The sequence below is a fragment of the Trachypithecus francoisi genome, unplaced genomic scaffold (assembly GCF_009764315.1).
Source record: "Trachypithecus francoisi isolate TF-2019V2 unplaced genomic scaffold, Tfra_2.0 Lachesis_group1, whole genome shotgun sequence".
In the NCBI taxonomy this organism is placed as follows: domain Eukaryota; kingdom Metazoa; phylum Chordata; class Mammalia; order Primates; family Cercopithecidae; genus Trachypithecus; species Trachypithecus francoisi.
The window spans coordinates 150,291,537-150,310,293 of NW_022681454.1; the positions used below are offsets into that span (position 1 = coordinate 150,291,537).

The window sequence follows — 18,757 nt, forward strand, 5'->3', positions numbered from 1 at the left end:
AACACATGTTCTGGATCAGCGGCAGGAGAATGTTTGGAGCTGTAATTCTGTCTCCCCATTAAGCAGGACGCCATGCTAAACTCTCAGCTGGAGAAGTGCCTAAAAAGAACTAGGTTCTTTGTGTGTGTGAGAGAGGGTATTTATAAAGACAACACAAAACCCAGCCCCAGGGATAAATGCTAAATTAAGGCCATCAAAAATGAAACAGTACATTCATCACATGGATAAATTGGTATCTCGTCGAGATCACTACTTTTCTCAGCTAGAAGTGTGGCTCCATACCCTCAAACATCTGGGCTTCGTGTTACAAGGGATGTTTAACAACATTAGAGAAAGAAAACCCTAGACCCACTGGGAAACAGAAAGTCAAATGGAAAGTGTTCATTTTAATAAGGCACGAAGGGATGTATACAAGATTCAAACAACGTAAGTTGAAACCTGATATCCCTGAGGCTTGAGGTAAAAACGGACTCTTGGCTCTGGTGAGTCAAACATTAAGGAAACATGTAAGTGCGTGTAAGTGCAAGCATGAAGCTAGCATAATTCAGCAGGCTTCGTGAAGCCAAATGCTGAGCTTAGGCAAGAAAGACTGAATGTTGTTCTTTGAAAAGATGTGAATTATTGGCACATCGAGGTTAGCAGAAAGAATGATTTATATAATGTAGTCTTGCTTTCATCTCTCACTGTCTCTTTTTCTTTTTCCTTTTTTGAGACAGAGTCTTGCTCTGTAGCCCAGGCTGAAGTGCAGTGGCGCAATCACAGCTCACTGCAGCCTCAACTTCCTGGGCTCAAGTGATCTTCCTGCCCCAGCCTTCCAAGTACCTGGAACCACAGGTGCACGGACACAATGCTTGACCAATATTTTTATTTATTGTACAGACAGGGTCTCACTATATTGCTTAGGCTGGTCTCGAACTCATGGGCTTAAGTGAAAGTGCTGAAACTACTGCGCCTGTCTTCTTCTTTCTTTTTTTTTTTTTTTAGATAGAGTCTCACTGTGGAGTGCAGTGGCACAATCCCTGCTCATGACAACCTCTGCCTCCCGAGTTCAAGTAATTCTCTTGTCTCAGCCTCCTGAGTAGCTGGGACTAGAGGCGTGCGCCACCACTCCTGGCTAATTTTTTGTATTTTTAGTAGAGTTGGAGTTTCACCATGTTGTCTAGGCTGGCCTTGAACTCCTGGCCTCAAGTGATCCACCCGCCTCGGCCTCCCACTGGCTTCTCGTTTCTTAAAGCCTACAGTGTTCTGTATTTTCTAATGGCTTCCTATTTTAACAGTACTTACATAGACACAGCACTTCTCTCATGATTATCCTGAATGAATGAACTAGTGATTATGTTATTTAAAATATTCAGACTATGAAAGTACTGAGCCAGTCATGGTTGATTTGGTGTTTTTACAGTATTTCACTAATTCACAACATGATCAACTTAATTATAGCTGGCTTAAAATCACCAAAAATCTACTAAAAAGTCAATCTGGTTTAATAGTCAAGATAATATCATAGCTTCAGATAGGAAGATGATCATGATTTTACCATCACTTGTTCAAAATTAGAACCATAAGACTTTGTAAAACCATCCACTGATTTACAGTATAGTTAAAGAACACTCCGGCTCTCTGCAGTCTTTTTGTAGAGGGACGCCCTAGTTTTCAGGGCAAGGATTTATAAAGCATTTCTCTGTTGGCAAAGTGCTTCTACACACGTTTCATTGAATCCTCTCGACCTTGTACCTTTTTACTCTAATATACCATTTGGGCTTCTTCAGAAGTGATCAGAAGTATTTGGTCTTAATATTTGAGCAGCATTTTTCCAGAGTTCTGTCTTCATTACATCAACTTCCTCTGACAGCTAGAAAGACTGTCTTAGCCATTTCCTCTTCAGAGCCCTGTTCCTTTTGAGCCAGTGACCTGTGTACCAGTTTTCTCCTCCACAGATGCCTTTAGGGAGAAGAGTCCAGTCGCTGACTCCATTCCCATTTAGGTCGCAGCCCCAACCCGTCACTTCTCTTTGATGACTCACTCTACAATCTTCCAGTTTGTATCCCATTAAACCACACACAAGTTTTCCCCACTTTCCATTGAAAATTAAAAATCATTTGATAGAAAAATACATAAACTAACAAATTGCTTTTGACCACGGCATCCCAAGGTTTTTGGTTCTCGGTTAGTGTTTTGGTGGACAGCTGTCATCAGCGTGGATCCTAGTACTCATGCACCTTGCAAGTGGAACTGTATCTACCTCCCTCCCCAACCCCACATCCTGCTCATGCAGGAAATGCTTTCCTCCACCCTTACTCAACTTTACAGCCTCCAAGTCCCTTCTACTCCAACCTCTTGTATGTGTATAACATCCTCTTATGCTTTTTTCTCTTTACAGTGTTTTAAAAATCCTTTGTCATTGTTTTGAGTAGTTTCTTACTGAAGCTATAGTAGTATTATTTGCCATTTCCATGTTAGTGGATTTATTTTGGGTATTTCCAGTTTGGAGTTATTACAGATAACATTGCCATAAATATCTGCTAAAATATTTTTCATTTAAAATTATTTTCTCAAAATAAATTTCTAAGAATATCATTGTGGCAAAGGGTATAGTCATTTTTTTTTCTTTTTTTTGAGATGGAGTCTCATTCTGCCACCCAGGCGGGAGTGCAGTGGCACAGTCTCGGCTCACTACAATCTCTCCTCCCAGGTTTGAGCGATTCTCCTGCCTCATCCTCCTGAGTAGCTGGTTTACAGTTGCCCACTACCACACCTGGCTAATTCTTGTTTTTTTTAGAGATGGGGCTTTGCCATGTTTGCCAGGCTGGTCTTGAGCTCCTGACCTCAAGTGGTCCACCCGCCTCGGCCTCCCAAAGTGCTTGGATTACAGACATGAGTCACCGCACCCAGCTGGGTATAGTCATTTTTATGGCTGTTATTCTGTATTCGGGTTGCCTTCAAGAAAACGTACTGCCCGCGTGGTGGCTCGGGACTGCAATCCTAGTGCTTGGGAAGGCTGAGGCAGAAGGATCACTTGAGGCCAGAAATTCAAGACCAGCCTGGGCAACATAATGAGACCCTGTCTCTACTGAAAAAAAAAAAAAAGAAAGAAAGAAAAGAAAAAAAAAGCTGGGCATGGTGGCATGTGCCACCTGTGGTCAAAGCAACAAAAAAGTACCAACTCATCCTGTCCTTGGCACTGGAAGAGTGGGCTTCTTTGAGTTATTTCCAAAATTGGGTTTTATAACAATTCACTTTTATTGTTGTTCTTAACTATTATAAATGATACTATAGTTATCTTAACTTTCACTTTGCAATGAGGCTGATCTATCAGTATAAAATTTCAGCTCTGAACCAATCTTTAACATAAAGGGAAAATAATTTCGAAGGAAGGTGGGTTAGATCATTCCTTCAAATGTATTGGGCAAACTCAGAACTGAGAAAAACCCTGGATTACTGTGCAGTAACGCGCTGCCACCCTCTAGTCTAGATACTTATTTCTTCACGCACAGATGATTGCCCAAGTCTCTTAACCAATTCACCAAACTTCCAGCTTCAGCTCTCCAAGTCATCTACCACATAATTTCCAGTTTGATGCGCTCACAGAGGACACTCGGCCCTAGGGAGGGGACAAGGGCCGCAGGCAGCTCACACTGGAATCTAAGTCTCCAGATCCTCAGCCAGCATCCTTTCTCCTACATCTTGCCCTTCTCACTACTTTCTGGGAGTTCCAATGTCTCAGCAGGGCTGCTGGGAGATGCCTTAGCCTTTCTCTGCAGCCCTCTGGCAGCAGTCGCCAGGACCACTGCGTGAGGTTCACACACCCGCTGATTGTCATTCTGCCCCTTGGCTCTGGCGGCCAGGAGTCCTCGCGCCTCTGAAGCCCTGATCGCTTGTCTGGGCTGCATCCTGCTGTTTCCGCGAAGCTACTGTTGGCAGTTGATTTGCTTGGGGTTTTCTCCACAGCCCGGCCCATTTGCCTCCTGCCTGGTTTCTCTTCCCGAGACCCTGCTCTCGTGTGTCTGCCACGGCCAGCCAGGGTGTGAGGATTGTGATTCGCATGGAACTAATTTTCTTTGCTGGTGGATGCTCCCTCTGATCATGCTCTGCAGCTTCTTTCCTGAGGGAAGGGTAGAGGGAGGTCTGTGTACACTGTGAGGGTCCTTTTCAACCATCCAGGAGGCATTCCTCTCAAACCATTTAGGGTGGACTTTTGTTCTCTTCTTCAGACACACATACACGCACACACGCATGCACACACACACACACGCACGCTGAATTTCGTCTGTCATTGGCTCAAGATGTCTTGGTTAGTAGCACACAAGCACACGCTCTGGAGCCAGACTGCCGGATTTGAATCCTGGCTCCACCGCTTAGATCTGTGACCCTGGGAAGTTACTTAACCTCTGCCTATGTAAAGGTTTGCTCCTATTATTGATTAGTCCTTGAAGAGAAAGGGAGATTTTAGGAGGATAGACAGATCAGGCCTTACCTAAGGCGCTCCTTTTTCAGTTGGTGGTCTGTTTTATTTTGTAATTGGAGGAAAAGTAAGGAAGCCCTATCTTGGCTTGGGAGCCTGAAATGTCAACATGTGTCTAAATGGAAGAACTGAAATGGGGTCATTTTCACAATATGAGGGCATTAGTTTCATGTAGGCCTGGCATTAAAGTTGACTTGGTGGATGCATTTAGTGGGCCATGACCTGAGTTCTTCTGACAGGCCCATCCAAACTCATAGGGTTTGCTTTCTTATGGTTCTCACTTTGTTTTTCTTTTTTGAGACGAAGTTTCACTCTCGTTGCCCAGACTGAAGCACAATGGCACGATCTCAGCTCACTGTAACCTCCACTTCCCGGGCTCAGGCGATTCTCCTGCCCCAGCCTCCTGAGTAGCTGGGATTACAGGTGCCTGCCACCATGCCCAGCTAACTTTTATATTTTTAGTAGAGACGGGGTTTCACCATGTTGACCAGCCTGGTCTTGAACTTTTGACCTTAGGTGATCCACCTGCCTCGGCCTCCCAAAGTGCTGGGATTAGAGTCTTGAGTCACCGCGCCCGGCCTGTTTTTCTTAATATAGGAAATAACAACAAAACAACCTTGCATAACACTTACTATGTGCGGGGCACTCTGCTATAGCCTTACATATACTAATTCATTTTTCTGCCACAATCTGTGAGGCAGACTACTGTACAGTTGATAAATGAAGGCACAGAGAGGTTAAGAAACTTGCCGAAAGTCCCACAGGACACCAGATTCTACCAACTATAAACTTGGCCAAGTAATCCTAGACTGGCAGGCCAGGTGTACAACAAAGGAAAGAACAGATCTTCCTTTATCACTCCTTTTCCTTAATATCTGGCTCCCACTGCTGAGCTGGCAGCTTTTTATTTGAACTTTAAGTGCCAGACTTAACATGACTGTAATTTGAAAGCATGCGGATTCAGGAAGCTGTGGAGTTGCTTTATTTGGTGGATTCTGAAGCAGTAAGAAATGACTAATTAAAAAAGTTCAGTCTTCCTGCTGTCAAGCTTACAGGTCAAGACAGAAATTCATTTGATGTCAGATGTGGAAAGGACCTTAGAGGTAACATCATTTTTTGGCTTTATTTTACTAGGCAAGAATAAAGGTCCATGGGAGGCAAAGTGCCTTGTTCAAGGTTGTGAAGCATATTTTCCAAAATTACAATTAGATTGTTTAGATGGGTAAGTCAGATAAATGTAGCTGAAGTACTACAGTTAGTGTTCTATCTAATTATGGAAATTAATGTATATTAGTTTGGGGAGTTCCTATGGCATCAAAGGTTCATATGACTTCATTCATATATCATGGTTACCTCACCTAGACAGAAAAGTCCCGTATCCACTACTGAGCATGACATCATTTCTGGAACTCTGAGACATGCAATAGGCTTGGCGCGGTGGCTCATGCCTGTAATCCCAGCACTTTAGGAGGCTTAGGCAGGCGGATCACGAGGTCAGGAGATTGAGACCATCTTGGTTAATACAGTGAAATCCCGTCTCTACTAAAAATACAAAAAATTAGCCTGGTGTGGTGGTGGGCACCTGTAGTCCCAGCTCCTCAGGAGGCTGAGGCAGGAGAACGGCGTGAACCCAGGAGCTTGCAGTGAGCCGAGATTGCACCACTGCATTCCAGCCTGGGCAACAGAGTGAGACTCTGTCTCAAAAAACAAAAACAAAAACAAAAACAAAAAAAGAAACATGTAATACCCAGAAGTTGGTTATATAATATTGTCATCCTCTTAAAAACAGATTTTGTGGTGCCATAATAGCTTTTATTTAGTGTTTTCAATTGTACACATTTCTACTGATTGCTGTTACACCAGTGATCAGCCCTAACCTCCCACTCATTCAAGGGCATAAAGGCAGTATTGCCGCGGTGGCCGAAAGCAAGGATTCCGGAGCTAGCCTGCCTGGGTCTGAATTTCAGTTCTGCACTTACTGGTTTAGGACTTTGGCCAATAATACCTTACCTATGTGTGCTGTGGTCTGAATGTTTGTGTCTTCATAAAATTGTTATGTGGAAACCTATTAATAATTCCCAAGGAGATGGAGGTAGGGCCTTTGCAAGGTAATTAGGTATAAGAGCATAGTCCTCATGTATGGAATGAGTGCCCTTATGAAAGAGTCCCCAGAGAGCTGCCTTGCCTCTTCTACCATGCGACGACACAATGAGTAGGCAGCATCTACAAACCAGGAAACGGGCCCTCACCAGACACCAAATCTGCCTTGAGCTCAGAGTTCCCAGCCCCCAGTACTGTGAGAAATAAATTTCTGTTGTTTATAAGCTACCCAGTCTGTGGTATTTTGTGATAGCAACTAGAATGGACGCAGACATTGTATCTCAATTTTCCCATCTGTAAAATAGGCATGATGATTGCATGGGATTGTTGGAAGGATGAAATCATTTAATATATGCAAAGCACTTAGGAAAGGGCTGGGCACATCATAAGCACTACACAAAGGTTTCTATCGTTATTGCTAAAATGAGAAGCTGAGTTACTATGGAATCACTTCAGATTGTTAAATGGTGATGGAACTGAAAAACTACTAATCATTTCTGCTTCCCAGACTAGGGCTAGGCCTTGTTTTACAGCTTAAGAGAGACCTTTAAAAATAGGGCCTTTCCAAGATCATCTACTAAGAAATTGACTCAATTTCCAGAATTAAATGCCAAGATTCTAAAGTATACTTCTATATCTTTTCCAATAACAAGGAAGTGAGAAAGAAGACAAGGAAAAGAAACGTAAATTCGCCAGAACCGCGGTGGCTCAGGCCTGTAATCCCAGCATTTTGGGAGGCTGAGGCAGGTGGATCACGAGGTCAGGAGATCGAGACCATCCTGGCTAACATGGTGAAACCCTGTCTCTACTAAAAATACAAAAAATTAGCCAGGCGGGTGCCTGTAGTCCCAGCCACTCAGGATGCTGAGGCAGGAGAATGGCATGAACCCGGGAGGCGGAGCTTGCAGTGAGCAGAGATGGTGCCACTGCACTTCAGCCTGGGTTACAGAGCGAGAGTCCGTCTCAAAAAAAAAGAAAAAGAAAAAATTCTACTCCCTGGTCTGCATTTCAAATCCACAAGTACAAGATTTCAATAATAAGTGCAAACCATTAAATATGTTAATGCAGTTATTATTTTAAAGGTTTACACAGATAACTTTCCCAATAGACTATAAGCTAATATGTACAAAAGTATATAGAGGAAAAAGGGGGGAAAAGTATGCAGAGGGACAAGAATTGTATGCTTAAAAGTAAAAGTGTGGAGACTCAAAAACAAAATGACAGATTTTACTACATTTTGTACTGTCCTTAATTTTCAACTGGAGATGATATGGGGGGGTATGTTTTATAGCTACATGTCACAATAGTAACTAACTTTTGTGTGTGTGTGTGTGAGATGGAGTTTCGCTCTTGTTGCCCAGGCTGGAGAGCAATGGCGCGATCTCGGTTCACCGCAACCTCTGCCTCCCGGAGAATTCAAGCAATTCTCCTGCCTCAGCTTCCCAAGTAGCTGGGATTACAAGTATGTGCCACCGCATCCAGTTAATTTTGTATTTTTAGTAGAGATGGGGTTTCTCCATGTTGGCCAGGCTGGTCTCGAACTCCTGACCTCAGGTGATCCACCCGCTTCAGCCTCCTAAAGTGCTGAGATTACAGGCGTGAGCCACTGCGCCCGGCCAGTAATTTAACAACTATAGCTGGGCCTTCATAGATTTTTCTACCTATGAGCATCCTAAAATAAGTAGGATTAAAACATTCAAAAAGAGGAAGTTTCAAAGGGTGTTCCTGCTTCTTTGTCTTTAGAGACAGTATGGTACAATGAAGTTGGAGGTCAATTTTAACTCTGGATTGGCTACCTACCCCTCTCAGTCTCAGTTTCTAACATGTAAAATAAGGACAGTAAATGATTCCTATCATATTTTTGTGGGGTTTACATAAGACATGCATGAAAAGTAAGTGCTCAGTGACTGTTATCCCTTTTCCTAACACATAAGAAATACTTTTTTTTCCCTTTTTTTTTTTTTTTTGAGACAGGGTCTCACTTTGTTGCACTGGAGTGCAGTGGCATCATTATTGCTCACTGCAGCCTTGACCTCACAGGCTCAAGAGGGGCAAGGGTAGAAGTTTGAATTTTATTCTAATCATATAGAAAACCATTGGAGGGTTGTATACGTCACCTGAATTGTATTTTTAAAATGTCATTTTGACTTTTATAAAATTGAGATGTAAGAGGCAAGAGTAGAGGCAAGGAGATCACTAGAAGGCAACTACAGGAGTCTGTGAAATGAGTCTTGCTCTGTTGCCCTGGCTGGAGTGCAGTGGCGCAATCTTGGCTCACTGCAATTTCTGTCTCCTGGGTTCAAGCGATTCTCCTGCCTCAGCGTCCTGAGTAGCTGGGATTACAGGCATGCACCACCATGCCTGGTTAATTTTGTATTTTTAGTAGAGACGGGGTTTCACCATGTTGGCCAGGCTGATCTTGAACTCCTGGCCTCAAGTGATCTGCCTGCTTTGTTCTCCCAAAGTGCTGGGATCACAGGCATGAGCCACTGCGGCTGGCCAAGAAATGAGTTCTTAGATCAGGATAGTGTTGAAGAAAAAGGCTAGGTATGGGAAATAGTGTGGAGGAGGGCACCATAGGACTAATTGATAGATTTTAAGGCTGTGAAGGAAAGAGGAATTAAATATGACTCCTTGGCCTTTTTTTTTTTCTTGAGATGGAGTGTTGCCCTGTCGCCCAGGCTGGAGTGCAATGGCACGATCTCAGCTCACTGCAACCTCCACTTCCTGGGTTCAAGCGATTCTCCTGCCCCAGCCTCCCAAGTAGCTGGGATTACAGGTGTGTGCCACCACGCCCAGCTAAGTTTTTGTAGTTTTAGTAGAGACGGGGTTTCACCATGTTGGCCAGGCTGGTCTCGAACTCCTGACCACGTGATCTGTCTGCCTTGGCCTCCCAAAATGCTGGGATTACAGGTGTGAGCCACTGTGCCTGGCCTGACTCCTTGGCTTTTTTGTTGTTGTTGTTGTTGTTGAGACGGAGTCTCGCTCTGTCGCCCAGGCTGGAGTGCAGTGGCCGGATCTCAGCTCACTGCAAGCTCCGCCTCCCGGGTTTATGCCATTCTCCTGCCTCAGCCTCCTGAGTAGCTGGGACTACAGGCGCCCGCCACCTCACCCAGATAGATTTTTGTATTTTTTTAGTAGAGACGGGGTTTCACTGTGTTAGCCAGGATGGTCTCGATATCCTGACCTCGTGATCTGCCCGTCTCGGCCTCCCAAAGTGCTGGGATTACAGGCTTGAGCCACCGCGCCTGGCCTCCTTGGCTTTTTAAAGAAAATGATTGTTAGTTTTTTTAGAGATGCTGGTCTTGCTCTTTGTCCAGGCGGGTCTCAAACTCCTGGCTTAAGCCATCCTCCTGCCTCAGCCTCCTGAGTAGCTGAGACTACAGACGGGCACCACCATGCCCTGCTGACTCTTTGACTTTTGGCTTGAGCAACTAGGTAGATAGTGGTGTTGTTGACTTGAAGTTAGAAAGACTGGGGATTTAACAGCTTTGGAAAGGCAGAATCAAGAGTTTTGGACCTGTTAGGGTCTGAGATGCTTATTAATGTTTAGAAGAGATATACTGAAATAGACAAATTTGGTTAAAAGTATAATAACAGGATGGGAAAATATATTACAAGCACACACTATAGAATTCAGAGGAAAAAAGTTTATTGGATGTACGAGTGCAGAAATTCAGGTCAGGGCTAAAATTATAATTTGAGACTGTATTAGTCTGTTCTCATTGCTCAAGTCAATACCTGAGGCTGGGTAATTTATAAAGAAAAGAGGTGTAATTGGCTTATGGTTCTGCAGGCTGTACAGAAAGCATGGCACTGGAATCTACTTCCGGTGAGGGATTCAGGAAGCTTCCAATCATGGCAGAAGACAAAGGGGAAGCAGGCATGTCGCATGGGGAGAGCAGGAGCAAGAGAGAGAGGGACGAAGTGCCAGGCTCTTTTAAAGAACCGTGTAAACTAACAGAGATGGGGAGGGCACCAAGTTATTCATGAGGAATCTATCTCCATGACCCAAACCCCTCTTACCATCTTCATCCCACCTCTAACAACAGGGATCACATTTCAACATGAGATTTGAAGGGGACAAATCTCCAAACCATATCAGGGATAGTATTTAAAGACATAGGGCTAGCAAAGTGAATCCAGAGAAAGAATAAAGACTGTCAAGGGCCAAGACCTGAGGTACTCTTACTCTCAGAGATTGGCCATAGGAGGAAAAGGCAACAAAGCAGACTGAGGAGGTAGGAGGAAATGATCAGATGGTATCCAGAGTTATAGGTGGCACATGCCAGGAGTGCCATTGGCATACACTTAAGGTGACGATCCTGGTAACAGCAGATTGTCCTTGGAAGAATAAACTAATAAAGTAATAAGCAAGGCCGGGCGCAGTGGCTCACGGCTATGATCCCAGCTCTTTGGGAGGCCGCAGGTGGATCGCCTGAGGTCAGGAGTTCGAGACCACCCTGGCCAACGTGGTGAAACCCCGTCTCTACTAAAAATGCAAAAATTAGCCAGGCTTGGTGGCAGGTCCCTGGAATCCCAGCTACTTGAGGGGCTGAGGTAGGAAAATCGCTTGAACTCAGGAGATGGAGGTTGCAGTGAGCCGAGATGGCACCATTGCACTCCAGCCTGGGTGACACAGTGAGACTCCGTCTCAAAAAAAAAAAAAAAGTAATAAGCACTGTTTCTCTGCAGATATTTAATTGGTACTTCTAGTACTTTGATTTATTTTGCTAATTTAATTGACATAAAATGTTTGTTTTTACTTGCACTTGTAAAATAAACTAAGTACTAGTTTGCTGTTTGTCTCATATGCACTTTCTGTTAACATCTTTGCGACCGGCTTTTGTTAATGATCATTGTTTGCATTCATTTTTGTTTTGACTGACCTTTTTTTTCTGTCACTTAGGAATGTTTCTGGCTGCAAGTAACAGAAAACTTGACCATAGTAAGAAAGGGTTACTTTTGCTTATAAAACAAGATGACTAAAAGCAGTCTACAATTCCATAATTCCACCAAGGATCCAGATGTTTCCTGCCTTTCCAATCCACCAGCCTCAGCATGTAACTTTCTTGCCTGATGGCTGACAAACCTCTGGGCATCACATCTGTGTTCCAGCAGGAAGAAGGACACAGAGCAAAAGGCTTGTGTTAGTCTATTCCTTTTCATCAGGAAAACAATAGCTTTCCTTGAATCCAACCTAGCAGAAGTCTACTTATATTTCATTGACCAGAACTAGGCCACATAGCCATGCCAAGGTGCAAGGGAGGCTGGGAAGGTGACTGTTTTCTTTTCATTCATCTATCATTCATTCAATCATATTTAAATATTTGGCAGGACCACACCCAAGGCATTGTATATAAACCACATTCTAGCTTTCTTAAAAAAATTTTTCTGAGGGCTCTGTTCTTTTCCATTGGTCTGTATCTCTGTTTTGGTACCAGTACCATCTCAGAAATAATACCACACATCTACAACCATCTGATCTTTGACAAAGTTGACAAAAACAAGAAATGGGGAAAGGATTCCCTATTTAATAAATGGTGCTGGGGAAACTGGCTAGCCATATGTAGAAAGTTGAAACTGGATCCCTTCCTTACACCATATACAAAAATTAATTCAAGATGGATTAGAGACTTAAATGTTAGACCTAAAACCTTAAAAACCCTAGAAGGAAACCTGGGTAATACCATTCAGGCCATAGGCATGGGCAAGGACTTTGTGACTAAAACATCAAAAGCAACAGCAACAAAAGCCAAAATTGACAAATGGGGTCTAATTAAACTAAAGAGCTTCTGCACAGCAAAAGAAACTACCATCAGAGTGAACAGGCAACCTACAGAATGGGAGAAAATTTTTACAATCTACCCATCTGACAAAGGGCTAATATCCAGAATCTACAAAGAACTTAAACAAATTTATAAGAAAACATCGAACAACCCCATCAAAAAGTGGGTGAAGGATATGAACAGACACTTCTCAAAAGAAGACATTTATGCAGCCAACAGACACATGAAAAAATGCTCATCATCACTGGCCATCAGAGAGATGCAAATCAAAACCACAATGAGATACCATCTCACACCAGTTAGAATGGCAATCATTAAAAAGTCAGGAAACAACAGGTGCTGGAGAGGATGTGGAGAAATAGGAACACTTTTACACAGTTGATGGGACTGTAAACTAGTTCAACCACTGTGGAAAACAGTGTGGCGATTCCTCAAGGATCTAGAACTAGAAATACCATTTGACCCAGTCATCCCATTACTGGGTATATGCCCAAAGGATTATAAATCATGCTGCTATAAAGACACATGCACACATATGTTTATTGCGGCACTATTCACAATAGCAAAGACTTGGAACCAACCCAAACGTCCACCAATGATAGACTGGATTAAGAAAATGTGGCACATATACACCATGGAATACTATGCAGCCATAAAAAAGGATGAGTTCGTGTCCTTTGTAGGGACATGGATGAAGCTGGAAACCATCATTCTGAGCAAACTATCACAGGACAGAAAACCAAACACCGCATATTCTCACTCATAGGTGGGAACTGAACAATGAAAACACTTGGACACAGGGTGGGGAACATCACACACCGGGGCCTGTTGTGGGGTGGGGGGAGGGGGGAGGGATAGCATTAGGAGATATACCTAATGTAAATGATGAGTTAATGGGTGCAGCACACCAGCATGACACATATATGCATATGTAACAAACCTGCATGTTGTGCACATGTACCCTAGAACTTAAAGTATAATAAAATAAAAATTAAAATAAATTTTTGTCTTTCATTCTCAAACTTTAAACTTTTTTCAAACTTCCAAACTTTTTTTGAAAAGTTAAAGTTCTAATTTAATCAATTTATTTTTAAATTACAGTAAAACTTTTTATTTTACAGTTTTATGAGTACTTTTAAAAATAGAGAATAATGGCCGGGCGCGGTGGCTCAAGCCTGTAATCCCAGCACTTTGGGAGGCCGAGACGGGCGGATCACGAGGTCAGGAGATCGAGACCATCCTGGCTAACACGGTGAAACCCCGTCTCTACTAAAAATACAAAAAAACTAGCCGGGCGAGGTGGCGGGCGCCTGTAGTCCCAGTTACTCCGGAGGCTGAGGCGGGAGAATGGCGTAAACCCGGGAGGCGGAGCTTGCAGTGAGCTGAGATCCGGCCACTGCACTCCAGCCCGGGCGACAGAGCAAGACTCCGTCTCAAAAAAAAAAAAATAAATAAAAAAAGTAAAAAAAAATAAAAAAATAGAGAATAATAAACTGTGAATACTACTGCTACTCACCCAAAATTACATTACAGTCCCGTAACAGAAAAGGTCAATTGTTCAACACAACAGAGTTTGAGAAAGGAGAGAATCCTTATCCTTATCCAATGCATTTAACTGAAGCTTTATAAGATGAGCTGGAATAAAGTTACAGTAAAAAGGGTCCTCTAGAGGTTGGGTGCAGTGGTTCACACCTGTAATCCCATCACTTTGGGAGGCCGAGGCAGGATTGCTTAAACCTAGGAATTCAAGACCAGATCCTATCTCAAAAAGAAAAGAAAAATAAATAAGTAAACAAATAAATAAAAACCAGTATAGATTTGGCCATTTATAGGTCTTTTTAAAAAACAAAACCGGCCGGGCGCAGTGGCTCAAGTCTGTAATCCCAGCACTTTGGGAGGCCGAGACGGGCGGATCACGAGGTCAGGAGATGGAGACCATCCTGGCTAACACGGTGAAACCCCATCTCTACTAAAAATACAAAAAACTAGCCGGGCGAGGTGGCGGCGCCTGTAGTCCCAGCTACTCGGGAGGCTGAGGCAGGAGAATGGCGTGAACCCGGGAGGCGGAGCTTGCAGTGAGCTGAGATCTGGCCACTGCACTCCAGCCTGGGTGACAGAGCGAGACTCTGTCTCAAAAAAAAAAAAAAACCATTTTATCTTATATGAATCTAACTTAATATTGATATACTCCACTAAAGACATCACCTTAATGCCTCTTCCACACTTCAGTCATGTGTATATAGTTTTCCTTTCTTTTGTTTTCTTCTTTTTTGGAGACAAGGTCTCACTCAGTCACCCAGGCTGGAGTACAGTGGTGCAATCTTGGCTCACTGCAGTCTGAACTCCTGGGCTCAAGCAATCCTCCCACCTCAGCCTCCTGAGTAGCTGGGACTACAGATGTGTGCCACCATGCTCGGCTAACTTTAAAAAAATTTTGGGTCAGGCATGGTGGCTCATGTCTGTAATCTCAGCACTTTGGGAGGCCGAGGCGGGTGGATCACGAGATCAGGAGTACAAGACCGGCCCGACTAGGCCGGGCGCGGTGGCTCAAGCCTGTAATCCCAGCACTTTGGGAGGCCGAGAGGGGCGGATCACGAGGTCAGGAGTTTGAGACCATCCTGGCTAACACGGTGAAACCCCGTCTCTACTAAAAAATACAAAAAGCTAGCCGGGCGAGGTGGCTGGCGCCTGTAGTCCCAGCTACTTGGGAGGCTGAGGCAGGAGAATGGCGTAAACCCGGGAGGCGGAGCTTGCAGTGAGCTGATATCCGGCCACTGCACTCCAGCCCGGGCGACAGAGCAAGACTCCGTCTCAAAAAAAAAAAAAAAAAAAGACCGGCCCGACCAACACGGTGAAACCTCATCTCTACTAAAAATACAAAAAAAAAATATATATATATATGCCAGGCGTGATGGCGGACACCTGTAATTCCAGCTACTCAGGAGGCTGAGGCAGGAGAAATGCTCGAACCCGGGAAGCAGAGGTTGCAGTGAGCTGAGCTTGCGACACTGCACTCCAACCTGGGTGACAGAGTGAGACTCCATCTCAAACAAACAAACAAATTTATAGAGACAAAGTCTCACTATGTTGCCCAGGCTGGTCTTGAACTCGTGGGTTCAAGCGATCCTCCTACCTTGGCCTCCCAAAATATTGGAATTACAGGCGTGAGCCACCTTGCCTGGCCTATAATTTTCATATTGATTCAATTTGTGTTTACATTAATTTTTTTTTCAGTTAACATTATTTCATATATACTTCTCCATTACTCTGCCACTAAAAGCATCTCTGGCTGGACAGGGTGGCTTGCACTTGTAATTCCAGCACTTTGGGGGGCCAAGGTGGGTATATTGTTTGAGCCCAGGAGTTCAAGACCAGCCTGGGCAACATGATGAAACCCTGTCTCTACAAAAATACAAAAATCAGCCAGGTGTGGTGGCCTGCACCTGTGGTCCCAGCTGCTTGGGAGGCTGAGGCGGGAGTATTGCTTGAGCCAAGGAAGCAGAAGTTGCTGTGAGCCAAGATTGGGCTACTGCCTTTCAGCCTGGGTGAGAGTGAGATCAGGGTAGTAATGAAGAAAAAGGCTAGGTATGGGAAATAGTATGGAGGAGGGCACCATAGGACTAATTCATAGATTTAAAGGGTGTAAAGGAAAGATGAATTAAATATGACTCCTTTGCTTTTTAAAGAAAATTATTATTAGTTTTTAGATCGAGGTATTTCCCATACCTAGCCTTTTTCATCACTACCCTTGTCTCAGAAAAATTTATAAATAAAAATTTTAAAAGGAGCTCTATAACTTGGATTTTAAAATTCTCTGTGGGCCTTGGTTTCTTCTGTAAAAATGAGACAGTTGGGCTATTAAATGATTTCTAAAAAATTTCCAGCTCTAATATTCTGTGACAATATCTAGAATTGACAAGGGGAATAATGGAAATATAGCACAAATGACACAGGAGTCTTCTTTGAAGAACAAGGTTACTCCAAAACATGGATGCTGCTTAATGGGCCATAACTTTCCTGTTGTCCATGAGTCAGCATGAAAAATAACTCCAGAGGAGGCTAAGTAGGTCAGATTTATCTAAGAAGACAGCTGTGTAATCCTGTATCCCTCTCCAACCCCATGGCACTGCAGATACATGCTTCTGGCTCTGTGAACAACAGTCAAATAGCATTACCCATTTTGTAAAGTCCACAAGACTACAACTTGAAAAATTAAGCTGACCTTACAAAGTTTCAGAAAAAGCTACAGCAGTATTTACATATGATCCACCTCAATGTTACTCTATCTTTTAAGTCATTTCCATTGATGCTGTGATACTCGTTAGTGTGGGAAAGACTTTATTAGTAAAAGAGTAAAGTAATTTAAATGTTAGCAAAAAACTTTTGTATCACAACTTTAAATCTGTTTAATAAAACCAGTTAGGCTGTCAATGTTTGCTTGCTTTCCTTTACATGTATTATAGTCATACGAGGACTTAAAATTACATTCTGTAAATAAATAGGCCCATGAGAATACTTCCATTTAGAAATAAACTTCGAAGGTGCAGTTACTGCTTAAGTGGGCTGTGCAAATATTCCTGTCACTGGAGTTCTCTTTAACTCCGTGGGGGACCTTCAGAATCCAAGGGGCAAATATAAACTTGGAGAAGTGAAGAGAAAAAAAGGGCACATTGAGATGGCACTGGAGATCCTTGCTAAATAAAGGAAGATGTCAAGGAATACAGAAAAAAGTATGGAACAGAGACTACTGGAGGTATTCAAGTTGGAAAATGCAAAGTGCCCCCTCCCTTTTTTTTCACATCAACAACTTATGTTTATGCTAATCTACTTAAATGTTAAGTCTGGCCAAGCAATTAGACTATTTAGCCTTGTTTGGAGTTAAATGCAGACAGTGTGAGACTGTGTTCACAGTATTGTATTATGTCTTTAGGAGAGAGGATCTAGACTTCATTTTGTCCTTCTCAGGATTGTGTCTGCTATGCAAGCACTGGCTGTCTATAGTCTGGCCTGTAAAGCACCAGGAGCGATTAAACAGAGGATCAATGTAAACAGGTGTGTCCCATCACTTCCCCTCTTCATACTATGTTGTTCATATTCTCTGAATTTCATACAAGCTACAGTGGAAGCAGTAAGTTAACTTTAAAAAATCATAAGATTGCCCATACTTCTAGGTTATGCAAATTGATTTCTGAATAAGCCCTTGTTTGTGACTTCGTTGGTAAAGGCAGGATGTTAACTTAAAGAGATGCCAGATTTTGGATTTGTTAGTTATAGGCATCGAAACCTGGAACTAGGAAATACATTTCCACGTATTACTTCCATTATCCTACTAATGTTAGAAACAGGCAACTGGCCACATCCTCGACCCCAACCATATTTCAGGAGAGGCTGGCTGAATTTTGCAATATGATTTCAAAAGGGAATATTTGCAGGGTCTTCGAAGCTATAAATCCCCTAGGAAGAGTCTTCCCCACCTGTCAGGACCTGGACAGTGTCCACAGAGGGTGCCGGGCGCACTACCGCCACGCGGCGCTGAGGTCAGCCTCTCGGGTTTTGGGAGAGCTCTTTTTATTCTAAATTACAGACTTTGCAGCCACCGGATATCCTCGCTGCATAACTGGCAGTGGCCATGTGGCTGCACTCGCGTTTCCTGACAACCACTGCATTATTTCCACTAATATCCTGTGTCCAAGGCCTCTCGCTTGATGACTCCTCGTTCCCACCTCCACCGCCACCTCTTCCCTTGGGGGTAATCTCTCGACCGTGGTTCGAGCGCCTCAACAAAGCGGCAACCACCCAAAAGTTCATGAAAATGCACTTGGCAAAAGTGGGCCGCTAGTTCCCGCGGACAGCTTTAAGCGACACCGTCCGAGCCGAGGAAAGCGCCCGGGCCTCGCAGAATGCGCGCTGCGGGGCGGGCCCGCGGCCATGTGCTCCGCGTCGGGGCGGGGCACCCGCGGCCGCCGCGTTCGCATTGTCCACTTTCCCCTGCACCCCGCCGCGTTCCGTCCCTCCCTATCTGCGGCGCACACGCGCTCAGACCAAGCGGCGCGCCCGCGGCTGGAGCTGCAGCAGCTGCGGCGGCGGCGGGGACGGCACGGGGCGGGGCGGGGCGGCACGGGGGCGGGCCCGGGGCGAGGCAGCTGGGGCGCCAGCGAGCTAGTGGCGAGTGCGGCGAGCACCAGAGAGGAGCGCGAGCACCAGCATGGCGGGGCTCCGACGCCCGCAGCCCGGCTGCTACTGCCGCACCGCCGCGGCCGTGAACCTCCTGCTGGGCGTCTTCCAGGTCCTGCTGCCCTGCTGTCGTCCGGGAGGGGCTCAGGGACAAGGTCAGCCTTGCGCCGCTGGGCTCGCTGTGCCTCTCCACCCCGCCCCCGCTCTTTCTTTTAGGGAACTGCTGAAATCT

General features: G+C 44.4%; 1 protein-coding gene across 4 annotated transcripts in view; it reads left to right on the top strand.

Moving 5' to 3' along the window:
- The first annotated feature begins 18,474 nt into the window (after positions 1–18,474).
- TMEM131L (transmembrane 131 like) overlaps positions 18,475–18,757 on the top strand; it is a 172,504-nt gene continuing 172,221 nt past the window's right edge. For all 4 annotated transcript variants that reach the window (XM_033215517.1, XM_033215518.1, XM_033215519.1 and 1 more), the window contains exon 1: positions 18,475–18,680. In XM_033215517.1, the coding sequence (XP_033071408.1) occupies positions 18,557–18,680 (124 nt within the window). In that variant the 5' untranslated portion in view covers positions 18,475–18,556. The remainder of the gene's footprint in view (positions 18,681–18,757) is intronic.